The sequence below is a fragment of the Fusarium falciforme genome, chromosome 6 (assembly GCF_026873545.1).
Source record: "Fusarium falciforme chromosome 6, complete sequence".
NCBI classification, from domain to species: Eukaryota; Fungi; Ascomycota; class Sordariomycetes; order Hypocreales; family Nectriaceae; genus Fusarium; species Fusarium falciforme.
Window position 1 is genome coordinate 543,003 of NC_070549.1, and position 19,644 is coordinate 562,646.

Here is a 19,644-nt window from a genome sequence, read left to right on the forward strand (position 1 = left end):
GGAAAGAAGATAGTACGTATACCCTCTATGATTAATGACACCACCTCTCCCAAGTAACCACTCAGGCCCAACCACGGCAAGCTATGGATATTACTTTAGCATGGAACCCTAGGCCCCCACCTCCTGTTCATGTTCAGACAATGAGCTGACTATCTGTACCCTAATAATTATGCCAAGCTCGCATGTGTGTGACTACCCTTTTACAAATATTAAAAGCGTGGAATATTCCCGATGAGACTTGGCCTAATAAAATTTGGCTTGTTCATCAAAGTTGAGGTGGTTCTCACAGACAAAGGCTTACAATGGAGAGAATGGAAAGTGACAGCCGTTGAAATGATGCAAGACCTCGCACTCGGCTGAAACATAAAGAAACAATGTTGAGGATTACGTGGCCTGTAACTCACAATGGTGACAGTCCGCGACTCCTGAAATCTATCGCGCTACAAGAGAAACTTGTGCTCCTCGAGACATGTATATAGTAGCCATTGTCACGTCTCATCAACTCCAGTATATCCCCTGAGATATTCTGCAGATTCCAAGTATCTTAGTTGCGTTGCAATGTCGGATGGCATGCTGCCAAACTGGTCACGCGCCCGAGGGTTCGCGCCGTTCTCAATCAACATCTTGACCAACGTCAGACACATACCCCTTCTTTCCCACCCCATAGTGAAAACACGATGCAGGGGAGTCTGCTGTTCCTTGTCTTGCTTGTTTGGATCCGCGCCTGCTGAGAGGAGTAGCGTCATGACTTTGGGATACCTGTTTTGGACTGCAAGGTGCAGTGCTGTCAGGCCGTCCTGATCCCCAAAGTCGATGGCCAAAGAGCGAGCCTCACGGCCCAGACTATTCAGCGAGCCCACCAGGATACTCACAATGGGGAAGTTTCCGCGTTCGGCAGCTGAATGAAGGGGAGTCCGACCCTCGAAAGCCTTGGAGGGGACGTCGACCCTTGCCCCCTGGCGGACAAGGGCCCGGACCAGGCTTACATCGCCAGTATAGATAATGGCATAGTTCAGGCTGTTGTGCCATCGGGGGTGGCGGCATTGACATCTGCACCGGCCTCTATCAATTGATGGGCAGCCTGTAGCCTTTCCTTTTCGCAGGCTAGAATCAATGCTGTGCGGCCCTTTCGGTCCAGCTTCTCCCTCTCAGTTGAGAGTCCTAATACTGTCTCCATTAGGCGGTCACCATGATGCACAGTAGCGAGGTGAAGAGAAGTCCAGCCGTACTTGTCTGGCTCGTCAAGGCTGCTCCTGAGTTCTTCCACAACCTTTTCTTGGCCATAAACCACTGCCCAGTGAACTGGCACACGGCCATTGTGGTCTCTCAGTCTCGAAAGCGACTGTATGTCTCCTTGATCGTATCGGCTCCACGACTTGATGAGCTTGAGATGACCCCCCCTTGCTGCAACGTGCATCGGTGTTGCTCCGTTGAGGCCGCGAGCATCAAGTCTCCCTCCGAACCTCTGGAGCAACGAGACGAAAGACTTCATTCCATGCTCGGAGGCGTAATGTACTGGAGTAAACCCATGGAGATCCTTGAAATTCGGATCGGCGCCTCTCTTGAGTAGGTCGTAGCCCAGCAACTCGTTTTGTCTGGCAGCAGCGTAGTGCAGGGGGGTCCAATCAAGGAGATCTCTCTTATTAACGACTGTCCGCTCTTCCTTCCTCCAAGGTCCTGATTTGCCACCACCACCAGAATTTATGATCTTCCGGTGCAGTTTGGAGATTCCAAAATAGTCTGGGAAACTGTTTTGCCGAGCAGGGCCAGCCAAGTCCTGGATGAGCTCCACCATGGCTGGACGCTTCTGCTTCTTATAGATTGCCAGGAGATGTGCAAAAAAACCCGGTTGATGTTTGGAACGCCGCAACCTCGAGCGTACCTCTTCTGAAGCTTGTTCTAGGAACGCACATGGATCTTCAGCTGCAGTCTCATTTAATTTCATCTCTTCCCTTATGTTAATGAGATGTTCGATCAACAACGCGGTGCCCCGGCCACGGATGCTCTCTGTGCTTGACGTATGGCGCTGCGTCTGGTCCCATAGTTTCAGGTACTCATGATGTGCATCTTCCTCCTTGTGTTCACGGCGCTTCCTTTCAGCCCTTTCCCTTACAAAGTCGAACAAGGGCCGGGGGAAGGGGAGTCTCTCTGCCAGGCTTAGGGGCGCGATAATGGCAAGCCAGACTTCTTGTTCAGTACCGTAGCCAAGACTGCCAAATGTAGAAGCCAGTGAAGTCATTTCGTTTGTTGCCATGGTCAATGGCGTGCCATTGATCTTGCTGTTGGCGGTTGTTCCTCTGGTTTTGACCTTGCTCTGGAGGGGCTTGGTGAGTGTTTTGGCAGCTGAGATGAGGAAGGAGAAGAGAAGGTCTTTGGCAAAGAGCTTCTCCAACGAGTCGCTGGACTCTATCGCGATGGCTCCTCGTTGGGTCCTGCTTTTCTGACTCTCTGGCAAAATCGAAAAGTTGCGAAAATGCCTCTTTTTATTACTGTTGGGCCGTAGGCGAGTCGGACCGTAGCCAACAACTCTATTGCCGTCAATGAGAATTGAATCCAATTTGAGGTCTGACCTGAAGATTTTGTAGAGTTCCTGTCTGGTCTCCCGCGCCGCAGCTGACGTCTCTTGGTTATTCCAGACCCCCGCCGGTCCTTCGGTACTGCCGTCACCATCTGACCCTGTAGCGTCCTCTTGAATTTCTGCAAGAATATCGAACGTCTCCGGAGCCCACCAGCGAAGATCTTGAATCAGCTGGTCTGTCTTCTCCACATTTGCTGAACCGAGAAGTCTAAGGCCCAAACCCGAGTGTGTTGTCTTTTGACGAAGCCAGTCGCTGTTCTCGTTGTCTAAATCGAATCCAGACTGATCCTCTTCTGGTTGATTCTCTTTTTGCTTGTGGGCAGTGAACAAACAAAGTGACAAAACTGATTCAAGCCGGTCTGTCAATACCTTCCAGGATCCCTCTTCGCCAATCAAAGGGAGATTAACGTAGTATTGCGAGCTTGCGACCAACTCGGAATCAGTGTAAACTATGGCAAGCGGCCACGTCCATTCTCTTTTGCTGTCCTTCAACCTGAGAGGGAATAGGACACCCATAACTTTTTCCATGGCTATTGCGAGATTGATTGCTTCAGCAGCTATGGTGCCTTTGAACTGTGCAAGTCTGCTGAGATTTCGTCGCGTCTCCAGCACCTGCTCTGCTTTTGAGTTGGACGACGTACGATATCTCAAGAACGGCTGGTGTTCGACATTTCCTCCCGTAGAGATGGTCCATGAGCACTGTTTTTGCTTTTCTGGACTCATCAGCTGCGCCATGCTCCCCGGTTGCATCAAAGCCTGCCGGTCTTTCTTTGCCTGTTGCCGCGTGTCTTCCTCGCCAACATTGTCGGGAGACCGGAGTTCTGGTTCGGGATTTTCTGTTGGCGCTTCTGGTCTTGGTCCTTCTTCATGTGGACGACTCAGGTTAGTCAGTGCCCATGCCACAGCATCAAGCTCAAAGCCTGAAGCTTGTTTCTCTCGCCCGGGTGGTCTTGCGAGCCCTCTTCGAACCCAAGCGCGGACTGCCGTCATGATCCCAACAGCGCCGAGTTGTGCCAGGGTTGCCGCTGAGTTCATTCCCCTAAGGCCGATAAACTGGATGATAAAGCCAACAAGACCTAGGGAGATGCCGATCACGGCCCGGGTCTCTGGTGCATGCGCCTGGGGGGTATCACGACGACGAGACATGGTAATAACATTCCGAGGTGAGTCTGGAAAGGTTGCAAAAGGCTCGAATACTTGGTCGCCAACAGTCTGTTTCTGCTGAATCCAGATAACTCGCATCTCATACTTGTCGTTCCTCCTGTAATGTGTCTTTTGGGTACTGCCCTCGACGATTGTGCCGCAGAAGAATAATCCGAGTACAAGCACGAGCGTGCCACTGACAGCCAACGGTAACGCATAATTGCCAACGCGTTTTTCGTCTTTGCGGAAGCTGTTCCTGACAGTGGGGTGATAGGTGATGATGCCAAAGAAGACCAAGACGGATAACTGTAAGATGACTCCGATGGCGGCATATGCCCTCAGTTCTTTGCGGCTGCTAGCGCTATTCTGAAGGTTCAGGATGATGTTTGGTGCATCCGAGCTCATGTTTCGAATGACATAGATGGAGTCATCAACTTCGGCATTTGGTTCGGAGAGCACCTCAAGTTCAACGCCCTGCTCAATGGAAACATCGTCGTTCCTTGGCGATGGCGGACTGAAGAAGACTGCAGACTCGGTATTAGTGCTGACTGATAGACCGATTTGCTTGGTGCCGAAACTAGGGATCTTACTCTTGTGGTAAAGTCTTGCCATCTTGTTTGTACCTTGGGGCGGCGAATATTGGGAAGCGAGAGATTCGCTTTCGGATGGGTCACCTTTCAGTGTGTACAGAAGCTTCTTGTTCTCCTTACAAGCTTCTTCAAGAGTAATCACTTTGATGTCGCGTCTCCTATTCAAGTCTCGCTTCCGAGAAGTAGTGGGGATGAGATATATGAACTCCCATACCGGAGCCGAGCCCTGACACCTCACGATTGTCTGACCATTATATAGTTCGCAGACTTCTTTGGATGTCGATGACATCAGCTCCATCTCGGCAGCAGATACGTTTTCTCTCACTCTTCCCACCACTGCCTTCAACCAAGCTGGGCCTCCGACTCGAATAGCGCTAACCAGGATGGTGATAATTCCGAGCGGGCCCATAGCAAGAACAATGCAGTCTTCCCAGCCTAGCGCTTGGCTCATGAATTGCATAGTTACGCGCTCCCCGAAGAGGGCCAAAAGCCTAGAAGGAACCGAGTTAGCCAACTAGTTACTGGTAAAACGTCCCCATATACTCACGGTGCCAGGTCCGTAAACAGGTTATTCGCAAAATCATCCCATGGATCCGCATGGGCAACTCCCACCAGGCAGGCTAAGACGAGCCCGAGCCATTTCCGATGACACGGCATGCTCTAATGTGATCCAAAACGATTACGATGGGAAACAGGATGATACTTTGTAGGGATTCTATGATCTGACTCGGAAGTGTACATGAAAGAACGTGTTTTCTGCTGCCAAAGACAGCGCTTTTCTACCAGGTGCCCAGGCATACTTTGAGCGCCCATAAACCTCTTCACAGCCACGCGGCCCGGCTATACTATGCATACGACGAAACAATCAGGACCAACATCCATACCGCTCTGCCTTGTTGCTGATTGGGTTGTCGGCCTTGCGGTGTGGCTCAGTGTAGCAGGGTTGCTCCAGAGCATCCAATAAGATTCACCAGGTCAATCGCACTGAGGTACTTGCAGGGTGTCAACCAACAACTCGATAATTGGAAAAACGTAGATATGCCTGCACAAGGCAGAAAACAGTCGGGGGAGGCCTCCATTCTATCAAAGTAAGAGAATTCAAACCTGCTGGTCTTTGAGCGAGACCTCTGGCCTGCTCCTCGTAGCGCCTACTTCTAGAAGCTATAGCTGGTATCTCTGGTGCCTGTCAAGCTTCTTATTCTGTCGCCGATACACCCACATAATGACACCAGTAATAGGTAAGCACGCAACGTAAAGAAGCACAATCGCCAGGAATCCACGGGTATACTTGGGCGCATCACTCTCCCGGAAAAGTTGCTTTCCTGCCAATCCGCCAGCGTTGCTTCCAATCACGGCCAGTGCGAGACCAATGCTGCGCTTCTCGGCAGATCGAACGTTGATGCTCAGCCAAGCATCGTTGAGACCTTGAGATAGGGCATTTCCACTGCTCAACATGGTGAAGAGGGAGTACTTGGTCCACTTCCCTTTGCTCACAGATCCGAATAAGGCGCCTCCGAAGGTGATGCTCCAGACGAAAGCGACCATGCACCATAGTCCACGTTGCTTCGTCTTATCCGACGCCCAAGCAATGGCAAAACTGAGGAACACAACAAGAAAACTGCTGACGGAGTTGAGCAAGTTCGCATGAATCTTGCTAAATCCCAAGCTTCGAATGATAGTCGGTCCGTAAAGCTGGAGACCACCCTTGGGAGCAAGAGCTGCCAGGTTGAGAACCAGATGGAGCCAAAGCCTGTAGTCTGTAAGAGCCTGGAAGACGCCGCGGAAGGTGACTTGAGCTTTTGCTTCGGTCTTGGATGCGTCTTCTCTGAGGATTCGGCCGTGCATGATTTCGCGCTGTCGATCCGTGAAGATATCGAATCGACCGTGAATGGGTTTCGTGTGGACGGGTGATCGGGGAAGGAGCAAGACGAAGACGAGAAAGACTAGAAGGGTAAAGGCGCCCTCAACTAGTGATTGGTTAGCGATGTAGATGCCATATTAAGAGCAAACACGTACTGATGAATAGCCATTGCCAGCCGGCGTAGCCAGCCATGCCTCCCATCTGAAGAACACCGGCAGCGATCAACGAGCCAGTAGCAGTGGCAAAGTAGTTTCCAAAGTAGAAAATGGAAGTTCTCAGAGCCAGTTCCTTTTCACGGTAGAACAAGGCCAGCATATACTGGCCGCCGGGGATAAAGCCAGCCTCAAAGAAGCCCAGCAGGAAGCGAGTTGCCAAGAACGAAGGCATATTGGTGATCCACGCCTGTGTCAGGGCAATGGTTCCCCAGACGAGAACTTGGCCGGTCAGCCATATTGGGGCTCCCAGTTTCTGCAGAACGAGGTTGGAAGGAATCTCGGCGATGATGATGCCGGCGCTCATCAGCTGGTCTCCGAGGTTGACATCGTCCTTTGTGATTCCAAGGTCGGTCGTTAGGGTGTCGGTCAGGGCGTTGCCAATGTTGCTTCGATCGAGCTGAAGAGCGAAGAATCCGAGAACGAGAAGGGGCATCAGTGTGAAGTCGAGTCTGTGATTGTCAGTGTGATGATTCTGGCGACTCCTTTTCCTTGACTTACTTCCAGATAACAGCACTCTCTTCGGCCTCGGTCCAAGTGATTTCAGAGACCTGACCATCTCCAAAGTCCTGCTCAGTCTTTGCATCATGGCTAGGCTCCATGGTAGACTTCTCTTCCAAAGACATGTTTGTAGCCGAAGTTGATGTATCCAGCTGCTGAATTGCTCTCCAGTCAGAGTTCCTCCAAGCTCTTTATATCCCCATCACCACCAAAGATAGCTCCCAGACCATCAATCGACAACCATGAACGCCCTCGCACGCAATCTAGTGTCGTTATCGCGTATCTTTACCCGTAGGGAGTCGTTGCGTGGTGATCGTGACTCGATCATGGGGAAGCGAAGTCAAAATGTCGGAGGTGAGCGTCGGTGGTGAGCGAAATGTGGGGTTTCGGAGGTGTCGCCGATAGCTTCATGAGAGGGCGATAGAGAAGATGCAGGGTCCAGGCCATGATACAGCTGAGCACGTCATTCTTGGTATTTTATTCCCTTGTGTTTTGTCGTCTTTCGTTCTCTCTGTCGTGTTGGCAGAGCGCGAAACCTCAATCTCAATCTCATCCCCTCCAAGTCTCTTCACAATGTCCAAAGATCCTACCAAGCCCAACATCGTGCTCATCCTCGCTGACAATCTCGGCTGGGGTGAGCTAGGCTGCTACGGAGGCGGTATTCTCCGTGGCGCTGCGACCCCTCGCATCGACAAGCTTGCGACCGAGGGTCTCCTTCTACACAACTTCAATGTCGAGAGCGATTGCGTACCTACCCGCTCGGCCCTGATGACTGGTCGTCATCCCATACGTACGGGATGTCGCCAATCTGTACCTGCTGGGTTCCCTCAAGGACTGACGCGGTGGGAGCGTACGTTGCCAGAATGTCTCAAGCCACAAGGGTATGCCACGGCGCATCACGGTAAGTGGCATCTTGGAGACATTGCCGGTCGGTATCCCTCAGACCGTGGCTTCGATGAATGGCTTGGAATCCCTCGAACGACCGACGAGAGCCAGTTTACTTCTGCACTGGGTTACACGCCTGAAGTCGCCGAGCTCCCATACATCATGAAGGGCATCGCAGGCCAAGACTCGGAGAACATCTGCATCTACGACCTAGAAAAGAGGCGGCTAATTGACGAGATGCTCGTTGACCAGTCCAAGGACTGGCTGTCGCGTCAAGTCAAAGCTGAGAAGCCCTTCTTTCTCTACCACCCTCTTGTGCATTTGCACTTCCCAACTCTTCCCCATCGTGACTTTGAGGGCAAGACTGGACAAGGCGAGTTTGCCGACTCAATGGCCGAAATGGACTATCGTGTCGGCCAACTCATCGACCACCTCGACCAACTCGGCGTCCGCGACAACACGGTCCTCATCTTTGCCTCAGACAACGGTCCCGAGTTCCGGCCACCATACAAGGGCACTGCCGGACCATGGTCGGGCACCTATCACACCGCCATGGAGGGCAGCCTCAGAGTCCCCTTCATCATCAGATGGCCAGGACACGTACCTACCGGCGTAACCTCCAACGAGACAGTCCACGTAACCGACATCTTCACCACAGTCCTCGAAATCGCCGGGGCAGAAGTCCCCTCCGACCGTCCCATAGACGGAATCAGCCAAGTCTCCTTCTTCAAAAACCCATCAACCACAAAATCACAACGCGAAGGGTTCCTCTTCTACATCAAGGACGAGCTACGCGCTGTCAAGTGGAAGGATTGGAAACTTCATCTGATCTGGGAGCCCAAGGTCAACCAGTCATCTGGGAAGCTCGAGTCGCCGTATTTGTTCAACGTTGTGCGGGATCCCAAGGAAGAGACCGATATCCTGGCGTACAATACTTGGGTCATGCAGCCGGTCATGAAGTTGAGGGCAGAGTTTGAGAAGAGTTTGAAGAGTGATCCCGCGCCTCCGGATCCTCTGAAGGGTCTTTAAAATATATTAGTAGTTGCAAAATGTGTATTGCCAATGTCACTTCCAATTGATTTCGCTTCGTCTAATATACAACCTTGTCAATCATATCCGGTTCATTCAATACTCAACTATCTATGCTTGCACCCAGTGCTTGCCCCTAGGACTGATCAAAGATCCACGGATCAAGGTTCGGTGGAGTCGTAGTCCACAACGTAGCCGTATCATCCAAGTCCAACGGCGCAATCACGTCGTGAGCGAGTAGAAACTCGTGCGAAATAACCGAAGGCATCCCATTCGTCGGAGAAGATACCTCAGACATGGAAGCCGCCAGCTCCTCGAACCGATCGCGATACGACGCCCCCGGAGGATATCGCTCAGCCATTCCCCAAAGCACGGTCGAGCACATGGTCACTCGCTTCTCCAAGTCGTTTGCGTCAAAGACTGCGCCGTTGAGTCGTAGGGTCTTGATGCAGTGGACGAGTGCTGCGCCCGATCGGAAGAGATTGGGGATGGTTCGCCAGTAGAATCGCAGTTGGCCTTCCTTGAAACCCGCCCTGTATAGTTCAATACTCCGGGAAGCATACTGGGCCAGGTCTCTCAATTCTGCTTCCGGAAGACTTGGGAAATGAGGTGAAGGTGAGAATAAATAGACGAGCGTCATATATAACGCGCCGTCGAAGAAGTTTTGAGGTGCCAGTTTGGATGTGGCATCAAGAGGTGGGACGGTCTGGTGCCACTCGACAAGACGATCCCTCATGCCAATCTTCCATCGGTTAAAGTCAAACAGAGGGTCATGTATTCGAGGTTTGTAGTTCAATGTATGGAATATCTCGTATTCAGCCTGACGAAAGATGATGCAGTGATTGGCCAGCGGTGTTGACGCCTCGGGGCCGCTTGTCGATGGGAGAGGAGTGAAGACGGCCTCATCGGGTATAGACCGTGGTCGGTTGAGAACAACACAGAGATTCGTTTCGAGTATATATGTCGACCAGAAAACACGCCTCCTCTTATTCGTTTGAGGCTGAGCGATGGGGGTTTCATCGCCATGGGGAAGACCTCGCTGTGTCTCGCTGAGAAGGTCAAGGTCGATGGCAAGTCGCGTCGCCAGACCGATAAAGTGCCAGGCAGCGGAGAGATTGGACGCGAAAATGGTGTATTGCACAATCAGTAGCAAATTTTGCAAATGTTCCAGGTCGCCTTTCCAGATGGCATGTGGGCGTTCCGTGAAGACGTGGATGGCCGACGCAAAGAAGGAATCTGATCCCGTCGTGGGAACCGCGGCGTCGGTCCTGTTGAGCAGCCGGATAGCAATCGCTAAAACCATAAGGAGTTGAAACCTCCCATTCAATGTCCCCTGGCTCGGCCTAGACTCGGCATCGTAGAGACTCTCGACCGTTGCCCGGAACCGACCCTCATCGAGGATCGGTGAGAAGAAGTTGGAGTGCTCAAAGTACGTGGCAGTAAGCTGTAACGCGGTCGGCTTGGGTGGAAACTTTACCACGGTCGGGACAGTAATGTTCTCAAGCAAGCTATGGTAGCCAGCTGCTGCTCCGTCCTGGATATGACCTGGGTCGGGAACCAGCAGGTTCAACAGCGTCAACGCTCCAGCTGTCTGGGGCTGCTCCGAGGGTGCTTCGATGGCTGTGCCAGGTTCTTGAGGGGTCTGAACATCGGAAACAGATTCGGTCTCGACTCCATGACTCCGTAATGCAAGCTCAAGCTGAGCGACGCGGTCCTCGAGACTCTTGATGTAACTGCCCTCGTGTGTCAGCATTGCTATTCAATCGGACCGAACATCAGGGCCATACCTCCGAGGAGCAGATCGACCATCTGCATCTACACTTACACATGGCACACCAGCCCGAGCGCAAGAGGAACAGGCCGGGATGTTCTGGTCGCACCTCTGTTTTCGCGACTTGCACCGCTGACAGGCTGTGACATTGGCGCGGCGAACGCTCGTCCGCTTGCGACCAGTCGAAGAAGCCTCCATCACATCGGTGATGAACGAATAAGACCTAAGATGGGCATCATTGGCAGTCGCCAATCAGAGGATGAGCAATTCCCTCAGTCTTGTTCGCCACATGAACAGACAGCGGAGGGCCAAATAATCCGGGTGCTTCCCCGCGCTGAGATAAGGGTCGCGATGGCGTCAACGCGCTAAATTGTTAGCAGCCACACTTCAACACAGTGAGATCAATAACAATGCTGTATCGTCAACATTAACAGCCGGTGAACGGCAATGGTATTAATCTAACACACGAACCCTGATATCTCTTCCTGCAACGCCATTGCTTTTTGCATAGCTCTTATATACATCCAATGTACATACCCATCAATGGTCTAGGCAAATATGCAATATCCAATTGTCAAAAACGCAAGAAAATGTTTAGCAGAGAAGTCGATACAGCTTCTTCCACGTGGGCCATCCTAGCCTCTCCTCACGCTCCTGCTCCGTCATGATGTGGATACGGAAGTACCGCCGTCCAGTCTCGACATCCATCTCGTCGACGCGGACAATCCTTGTGCGGTACCAGAGCTTGTGGAGGCCGTAGAACAGTAGGATGATGGGGAGGGCCATGACCTTGAGGAAGAAGTTTTGCACCAGCGCGGGTGCGCTCGTGTCCATGTCAGGTTCGTGCACGGGTGACACCGCGATCCAGATCTGAGAGATGAGGACGAGAACGTAGCCGGCGAAGGCGAACCACGCGCCCACAACGCCGACGTGTGACCTAAAGGGGAGCTGCTCCAGCGTGTGAGATGTGTAGGCCCAGGCCTTGCGGAAGCGGATATAGCACAGGCAGATACTAGCCCAGGTGAAGAGGGTACTAAGAGCACTAATGGAGAGCAGCCAGTTAAAGATGGCATCGTGGAAGCTCAGATCAGCAAGGAAAGCGAGCAGGCCAATGCAAGACGCAAAGAGAATAGCCATAAGAGGACGGCCCTGCTTATCGACATAAGCAAAGATTTGAGGGGCGTGAGACTGCTCGGCCAAAGCTGCAAGGGTTCGCGAAGAGCCAAAAACGGCCGAGTTACCGACGCTAATGACGGCGACGAGGATGATGGCGTTCATGACACTCGGGAGGATAGTGGTGCCGGCCTTTTCGATGGCAATGACGAACGGGCTGGCGCTGGCGTCGGCGACGCTGGAGCCACTCATGAGACGACTGTCGTTGGAGGGGACTAGCAGACCGACGAGCATGAGGGCGACGATGTAGAAGATGGTGATACGCCAAAAGACCTGCTTGATCGCGGTGGGAAGCGACTTGCGGGGGTTGGCAGTCTCGGCAGCAGCAAGACCAATCAGCTCGGTGCCGGTAAACGAGAACGCGGAGGTGACAAGGACGCTGCAGAAACCTTTGAAGCCGTTATTAAACGGCCCCGGATTGCGCCAGTACATGCCGCCGATATAGCCGCTTTCGGGTTCTCCGCCGATGTTAATTACGATAGCGAGGAGACTATACATGTTAGATGCCGAGTTCCAGATGTGACATTGGTACAACATACATAAAGCCAATGACAGCCGTAACCTTGATGATGGAAAAGACGAATTCCGCCTCACCGTAGGCTTTGACGCCAAACAGGTTGATGATGACAATCGAGAGGAGAAAGATGGCGACAAAGATGGATTTGCTGAGGTTTTCGTTCCAATACGATATTGTGAATGCGCCGGCGATGATTTCTAGAGGGAGGATGAAGAGCCATTGTAGACAGTAGCTACAACCAGTCAGCGACCGAGGTATATCGAGTATTCGCCAAGACACTTACTTCCAACCCATGGCAAAGCCCCAAGAGGGATCCAAAAACCGTGTCGAAAAGGCAGAAAATGAACCGGCGATGGGAAACACAACGCAAAGCTCGCCGAGAGACTGCATGGTACAATACTGCATCGCGCCGATGATGAGGTACGAAATGAGGACACTTGCTGGGCCGCCTCTATACAGGGAAGCACCCGAAGCGACAAACAGACCAGTTCCTACACACAATCATTAGCATCAAGCTCATTACAACTTCCCCAAACTTTTTGAAGGCATCGCGACCAAAAACAGGCCACATCCGGCGATGCCGACCAACGCCGGGAGACATCCGAGACTCTCAACTCACCAATAGCACCACCAAAGGCAATCATCTGCAAATGCCTCCCCTTCAACTCCCTCGCCAAAGCCGTATTCGCCGTCTTTGCATTCGCAGCCTTCAAGTCATAGTGCCTATCCCCGGGGTACACCGGTCCGTCTGTAGGCTGGTAACCACCCCCGTCGCGGCTCTTGAGAGACCGGCGCTCGGCGCGGCGGAACCCATCCATCCAGTCCGCGGGTTCTTTTGACGGCGGAGGTTGCTTTGCTGAGATGTTCCATGTCGTGCCTTGCTCTTCGCCGCCGGAGCCGCTGCCGAGATCCTTCATCTCTACGACTTCGACGTCGCGCGTGAGGATGATGTCGCCCTTCATGGTGGCGGGGGGGGAGTCGCTAGGTTTTCTTAAAAAGGCGGGTGAATCGGCCGAGGTTGGCTTACGCAAAAGCAACCAAAGAAAAATATGGGGATCTGCAGAAGAACAAGAAAAAGAAAAGAAAAGAATGACCAGTTATTTCCCCAGGATTGATAAATGACGTGCAGAAAACACCATCAGTTTGTTTCTCTGTCGGATAGATTGTGTATGTATGCAGATCGAAAACCCGTTCGTTCAATTCAAGACAAGGGTCGTTTCGAAAAGTCTTCTAGAAAACTCTGCGAAAGAGTCGCGCCGAGGGCGTTATGTTTTTACCCGGCGGGTGGCGTTTTGGTCCCGTAGGATTGGGATGGGATCATCGCACAGCCGAATCGGCGGAATCTTGCGGCGGGTGATTAATCGGCAGTTGGAGAAGATGTTGGGGAAAGGCTGACAGGTATATGAGGGGATGGGTATATAAAAAGAGAGGGGAAGGACAGTAAACCTCCTTACAGAGTTCTGTTTCCCAATAACAGCAGCTGGTGATGATGGGAAATGCCCAGTACAGGAAAAACAGCGCAGAGAGGGAGCCGCACGTCTATGTACCTCGAATAACGGGGTGATCAGCAACCGAGACGCTCTCCACTTCAGACACTCGGACTCTTTTTCTGTCGGACAAGGCCAAGCGAAAGAGAGTAGGTAACAGAACATGCGTGAGCATCTAGAACCACTCGAGATCAGTAGTAACAGTAATAGTTTACCCATTACCTCATACCCTCACCTCATGTGCCCTCATGGCTACCAGCGGATCAAGCAGCTGCTCATTCCAGTAACCGGGGTGTGGCGATGGAATTGACAGACGCGGCTGACAGGAGAGGATCCGCCCAACGCATGATTGGGGGTGTGGTCCCTGCTGAATGATGCCTTTTCAGGTCCCCGCAAGGGCCACAGACCATCCATTCCAGGGACCAGCTTTGCGCCAGAAAACAACCGGCGACCCGGTCGTTGTCGCGCGGCGGGACAAGCAGACGCCATCGACGAGGCTCAAATAGGTAGGTCCATTAACACCCTTGTCGCATTGCAATGTTTCGTCAAGCCTCACATGTGTCTCTTGTCTTGCCAGCCACTCAACCTAGGTACAGTGTTGAAACTATAGACTCGGCGAGATGCACCTTAACTTCCCATTTTGAACAGAAAAGCAAAAAAGGGGGCTTTCCCCAAGCGTCTGGTTTATCCCGCGGGGAACACCACACAGGTCAGAGGGGAATGGGTCCGGGGCACGCTCCCCTGGAGCCGCCGTGCTTTGCCATTACGTACAAACATGTTACGGCGGTCCGCTTTAACTGCCCCAAGGCGTTGCTCAGACTTGTGACTGTAGGCGAGCGGGAGATTGTAGATTGGCTCGACCGTTGTGATTGAGTGAATGGCAGATTTAGGGGAGACCCATCGCGATGCGGACGTGGTCCGAGTTGTGGAGGTTTTTGGAGATGATGTCGTACTCGACGTATTGTGGGAACGCGGAGAGGAGGGTCGGTCCCATCCGTCAAGTGTCTGAGACGTCTTGTCTCATCTCCGACCGCGGAAGGCAGACAGCCGGTGTGTTCGACATGTAAGCCAAGCCAAGATGTAAGCAAAGGGCGTGGAAGGTCATTGTTGAGACAAAGTAAAACGTGGTATGTGTATACAACATCTAAGGAAATTCGTCATGCCCTTTGACGTCCGTCATATAGCCCTCAACCTAATAACACAAATTTGCAAGAATTATGGTATATGGTATCCTGAATTAAATAAAAAAAAATCCCTTCCGTGACATATCAATTGCTTCGTTGGCTGCGCTGCACCTCTTTAGAGTTACCCGCGATGACGGCAGACGGCGGTCTGTAGGGGAACTCGTTGCGGCCAATCTCGACCGAGTGTTGCAGCTGATCCCGCGTGATGAGCGAGTCGTGGCTCTGTGTAGGACTGACGGGTCGCTCGCTGGACTTGCGCAGGTCGTCGTCTTTGCTGATAGAGATGGAGCCGCCAGTCGTATGCGACGCCGCGCTGCCTGTCCAGATACCCTCAGTCGTCTTGACGGGCTGTCCATCTTCACTCTCCTCTTCCCAATTGCTGTGACCCGCTGTGCGAGTGAGCTTGGTAGGCTGCGACTGCGATCGCGAGTTGGAGTATTCGTAGCTGTTGGAGCCCTTGAACTTCTTGCGCTTGACACCGCTATCACGCAGGAATGATCCGAGGGCAACGGTGTTGCCCACACCGGTGGCAGCGAGGATTTCGACAGATGCCCACATGGTGCGCACCACCTGGCTTCCCTGTGCCTGGATAATGCGAGGCATGCGATAAAGAGTAATGCCGACGGTAAGAAGACCCAGACTGAAGAGCATGATGAGCAGCACCTTGCGCTTGGTAGCGATCTGTGTCGAGAGAATAATGGGAATAGGGAAGGCAATCAGGACGAGGTCGGTGATGACGTTGCAGGCGCCCATGGTGATCATATGGGCAAAGCCCTGCCGGCATTTACCTCCAGGATCGGGCGTGACCTGCCAATAGTGAGGAAAGGGCTGGCACTCGGCCAGGTCGCTGATGAGGACGGCGACAAAGGTTGCGATAAAGACAACACGCATGCCGATGATCATAAGGGCGTGCGACCTGCGTCTAGTTGCGCCAGCGAGACGCTCAAAGAACTCGAGTGTTGTAAACTTGATGATCCACAATCTTGATCATGTTAGCTATAATCCGTCGAGTGTTGATGTGAATACATACGTGGCGGCGTAAAAGATTCGGCTGGCCAGGACCATCCGACTTCCAATAACCCTCTTGTCAATCTCATCCTGCGTGAGCTTCACGCCCTCAAGGTTCACATTGTTGGTGCCGTAACGGAGGGCAAAGTGAACGCAGACAGCTCGCAGAACCAGCGGCAGCAGCGCAACTGCGACAATCTTGTCCTCCTTGAGGAGCTTCTCGACTCGAACATAGCGACCAGACATGCGGATGAGGATGATGGCGAAGCAAAAGGCCGTCACCCACCACGACACCAGCAGCGTGGGCTTATCTTCGCTGAACGGCCGTAGCTCGGGTGCTTCTGTGTAAAAGCCCATGGTGGGAAGCGTTTGGGCGATGAGCCCTTCCGTCTAAGTGAGATGTCGAGGCAATTCGGTGTGGAGGTTCAACAACGAGAGCAGTAGGATCGACAAAAAGAATGACAAGAGTATGACACTTGAAAAAAGAACGAAAGACCCAAGTTTTTGCATCAAAGAACAAAACATGCGGGACCTTCGTGGATAGGACAGGGCAAAGCACATGCTGTCGTCGATGCGAGCTTATCATAACCGACAAGGGGTGATGGATGGAGGGGCAATGCCCCTGTTCAATGGACAGGTCCAGACATTGGAGATGGCGGAAGGGGGGGGAGGCACAGCTTGGCCTACTCGGAGCCGTTCCCTTCTGGTGTAGCTATTGCTGCACGTCAAGAAACGACATGGTTTGAAGCGCGCCAGGGGTTCAAGCCAACCGCGAAGGCTTCATAGACAAAATGGCGCGGTGGCGTTTGCGCAGAGAAGGCTTCGCGAAGGTCTAGCTTTAGCTTAGCTTTGGTGGGGGATTGAGTCGGACTACATTTCGGTGGTTGTGCGATATCGTATCATGAAGTTGATGCCATCTGCCATTGTCGCGCTTGGGGACCGTCAAAGCGTACAGCTCACGCGGGTCTAGGTGTGATGGGTCGGTTCATGGCCGAGACAGGCACCGTAGCGTATCCTGAACCTTACAGGAGAAACCGTAGAGGGGGGACGCATATTCTTGGTAGAGTCCGAACACGGCCAGTCTTGCCGATTGAGGAACTACAGCTGCAAGAGTGGCGGCAGGGGTCCTGTCCCATGGGAGATGGACGAGGCATGGACGTGGAGTCTGTTGGAGAATCTTGGCCGTCTTGGCCCCCCCAGAAACCTTCAGCTGGGTTTTGCGTGTGGTTAGTGGGCAAGACGACATGCGTGCACTGACTCGTAGAACTCGAGGTTTATCGGAGCCGTGTCCGAGGCGACGAGTCGACTGGTAATATTGCTGACAGGTTCGGTAGACTGAGCCAATGAAGTGTCCAGAGCCCATTGTCGGCGTCGCATGATCCTGGCAATTCGTCTACAGGAGAGAGGGACGCTCATTAACTGAAAGGTCTTGGTGTTGTTGGTTTGCACGTGGGATGGATTCTTGAGAGACAGGCTCTAAGCATGAGCTCAAGATCCAGTCCCGAAGTAGCCCATGCCACGTTTCCCAGCAAGCGACGGCGCATCCTTTGCTCAGATTGTTCTAGCGGTTCTCGAAGCTTTTTACGCATGTCGTTGCTTTTCTTGATCCATCACGATCTCAGATGCCACGTTTTTTTTTTTTCTTATTTCTCCAGTCTGGGGAAAATGGATCTCTGCTGTCATCGTCGACACTCAAAATCCGGGGCAAGGTTTTGATGTGTCGTGAACTCTGGGGTATTGTGGAATTCAACACGAGGCGAGCCATAGAAAGGTGAAGCTGTTACATAAATCCAACGTAACGGTTTCTTCTGACACATTTCTCCCCAGAATCGACAAAAATGCGTGGTGTTGTTTTGACCGTCGCCACCCGAAAGCACGAGCTCACATGGGGACTGCCCCCGCCGTTCTATTGGCGCCGGTCGTCGGTGGGCCGTTAAAGTGGGCCCGGCCCCGTCGGGTCAAGTGTCTCTCAGGGGACTGGAGGCCTGTCGTCCAGGGGAGTCACACCCTAGCCATGTCGTCGCGTCCCCTGTGCCTCAGGGGTAACGCGCCTCCACCATCTGGCTGGATCCCATGGATCATGGACCATTCTTCCATCATCAACTTGTTCATCTCATCTCACCACAGACCCTGATCCCTTCGTTTTGACCTACCCACTTTCTTCCATTGACTCGTCTGCTATCGACTTGCCTACCATTAATAGCCCTCTTCCGGAATGCAACGTGAATCTCCAGCCCAGAGGGTCTAGATGCGATGGTGCCACCGCTACTAAACCCGGCCCCGGAACCCCCCAAGAACTTGAAGCCGCCAATGAGATCAACGCAATGCTCCGGTGATGTGATTCGACTCAATTGTTGAATGTGAGAGGAAGCGGTTGATGCACCCCATCAGCTGTTCCTGCATCTCATCTACACCACTGCCGACCAGAATGCGCTGATAACAAACTCTGCATCATCTCGGCCTCATTCATGCTTCTGTGGCTTTTTCACCACGACACCATCAGATATCGCATCACCCTCGACCTTCCTATCCCGGGCCGGTCCTTACATCCCGCTAAGCTTCAATCAGGTAGGCAGTGTTGGACAAATACTCCGGAACCCTGGCGTTCCCAAAGCAGACCGTTGAAGCCATGTCAAGAGGCGGCGCGTTAGGGAGATGGATAGCGGGCTGCTAGCTTCCCGAGCTGTCATTGCTCTGATTCACCTGATTACGGAGCTGCCGCGCTTACCTATGTACCGCGCTTGATCCAAGAAGCTTGTCGTCCATGGAAAGCCAACTAACAGAAAGCTAATCCAACTGGGCAGGCATGTCGGTGTCGTTCCGGAGTTTTGCTCCAGAGTTCAATCATTCAAGCCACAGGTCACGATGGGTGTTGGCAAGGTCTTGGCCCAGACTCAAGACTAACTCATCACCAGCGTCTAGCCTTGAGCCGGAGAGAAACCCTAACAGAATGGGCCCATGGACATCGCACCGCGCCGACAAGATTGCTTCAAGCCCTCAGCCCTACCTCATGTTGCATCCTTAGCTCCCTGCAGCACGGTCACGACGATCTTCTCCTCGTGTGGTCAAGCAGGATCTCGATCCTCATGAAGGTTTTCGCGGGGTGGTTGATCCGTCCATGTACAACTTTGATGAGGGGATGCAACCCCAACCGTTCGTCGGCGTCAGGATTTGGGTTAGGTTTATTTCCACCAGCAATTGTTGCTGCCGCTCCTGCATGCTGCTGGGCTTCTAGAAGATTATCCTGCAAGCCTCGTGCGAGTCAAGCTTGGGCCGATGTTCGGCGCACCCGTCGGCCGGGAAGGGCTAGACCTGGTTTGTCTGGTATGAACCAACAGGACAGCCTCCAAAGTCAGCAGTTCAAGAGCCGGCCGGCCATGGAGGGGATCATCTCGTCCAGTCTTGGCTAATCCTTCGCCTGGGTTGTCAGTAAGTGTAAGGTGACCTGCGGCATTCCACTGACGAGCGGCAACTGCGGCACGATCATCCAGCGTACGTAGACAATTGCGGCTCCGCGGTCATGTTAGGAGAGTAATGGTATTCTAGTATTCTTGAACGGGGTCATTTTGAGCATCTCACTGGTTGTTTTATGGATTACAGACCCAGTTGATCATGATAGCTCGCCCCTTGGACATGGTTGTTGACCCCGACCATCGGAAGCAGAGCCGCAATCAGCTTCAGTCCAGGGGCCGCCGGTCCAGGCAC

General features: G+C 52.8%; 5 protein-coding genes and 1 pseudogene across 6 annotated transcripts, besides 1 other annotated feature; 1 reads left to right on the plus strand and 5 right to left on the minus strand.

Moving 5' to 3' along the window:
- Positions 1 to 1,231: 1,231 nt before the first annotated feature.
- Positions 1,232 to 4,968, minus strand: NCS54_00770000 (annotated as a pseudogene). The gene is made up of 5 exons: positions 4,859 to 4,968; positions 3,220 to 4,802; positions 2,571 to 2,844; positions 1,883 to 2,399; positions 1,232 to 1,813 (listed from the first exon to the last, which is right to left on the minus strand).
- Positions 1,232 to 4,968: a sequence feature.
- Positions 4,969 to 5,472: 504 nt separating this feature from the next.
- NCS54_00770100 (MFS domain-containing protein) lies at positions 5,473 to 7,010 on the minus strand (the record flags this gene model as incomplete). Its single annotated transcript, XM_053153115.1, has 3 exons — positions 5,473 to 6,278; positions 6,328 to 6,836; positions 6,886 to 7,010. 3 exons carry the CDS (start codon positions 7,008 to 7,010, stop codon positions 5,473 to 5,475), a joined length of 1,440 nt encoding a protein of 479 aa, XP_053009090.1.
- Positions 7,011 to 7,458: 448 nt separating this feature from the next.
- Positions 7,459 to 8,799, plus strand: NCS54_00770200 (Sulfatase domain-containing protein; the record flags this gene model as incomplete). The annotated part of the gene is made up of 1 exon (XM_053153116.1): positions 7,459 to 8,799. The coding sequence occupies one exon, from the start codon at positions 7,459 to 7,461 to the stop codon at positions 8,797 to 8,799; it is 1,341 nt and encodes a 446-aa protein (XP_053009091.1).
- A 136-nt stretch (positions 8,800 to 8,935) lies between these two features.
- NCS54_00770300 (Zn(2)-C6 fungal-type domain-containing protein) lies at positions 8,936 to 10,786 on the minus strand (the record flags this gene model as incomplete). The annotated part of the gene is made up of 2 exons (XM_053153117.1): positions 10,587 to 10,786; positions 8,936 to 10,532 (listed from the first exon to the last, which is right to left on the minus strand). Exons 1-2 carry the CDS (start codon positions 10,766 to 10,768, stop codon positions 8,936 to 8,938), a joined length of 1,779 nt encoding a protein of 592 aa, XP_053009092.1. The 5' UTR covers positions 10,769 to 10,786.
- A 378-nt stretch (positions 10,787 to 11,164) lies between these two features.
- Positions 11,165 to 13,222, minus strand: NCS54_00770400 (AA-permease domain-containing protein; the record flags this gene model as incomplete). Its single annotated transcript, XM_053153118.1, has 4 exons — positions 11,165 to 12,233; positions 12,283 to 12,492; positions 12,544 to 12,751; positions 12,880 to 13,222. The coding sequence occupies 4 exons, from the start codon at positions 13,220 to 13,222 to the stop codon at positions 11,165 to 11,167; spliced, it is 1,830 nt and encodes a 609-aa protein (XP_053009093.1).
- Positions 13,223 to 15,015: 1,793 nt separating this feature from the next.
- On the minus strand, positions 15,016 to 16,296 carry NCS54_00770500 (Hypothetical protein; the record flags this gene model as incomplete). Its single annotated transcript, XM_053153119.1, has 2 exons — positions 15,016 to 15,913; positions 15,962 to 16,296. 2 exons carry the CDS (start codon positions 16,294 to 16,296, stop codon positions 15,016 to 15,018), a joined length of 1,233 nt encoding a protein of 410 aa, XP_053009094.1.
- Positions 16,297 to 19,644: the final 3,348 nt, after the last annotated feature.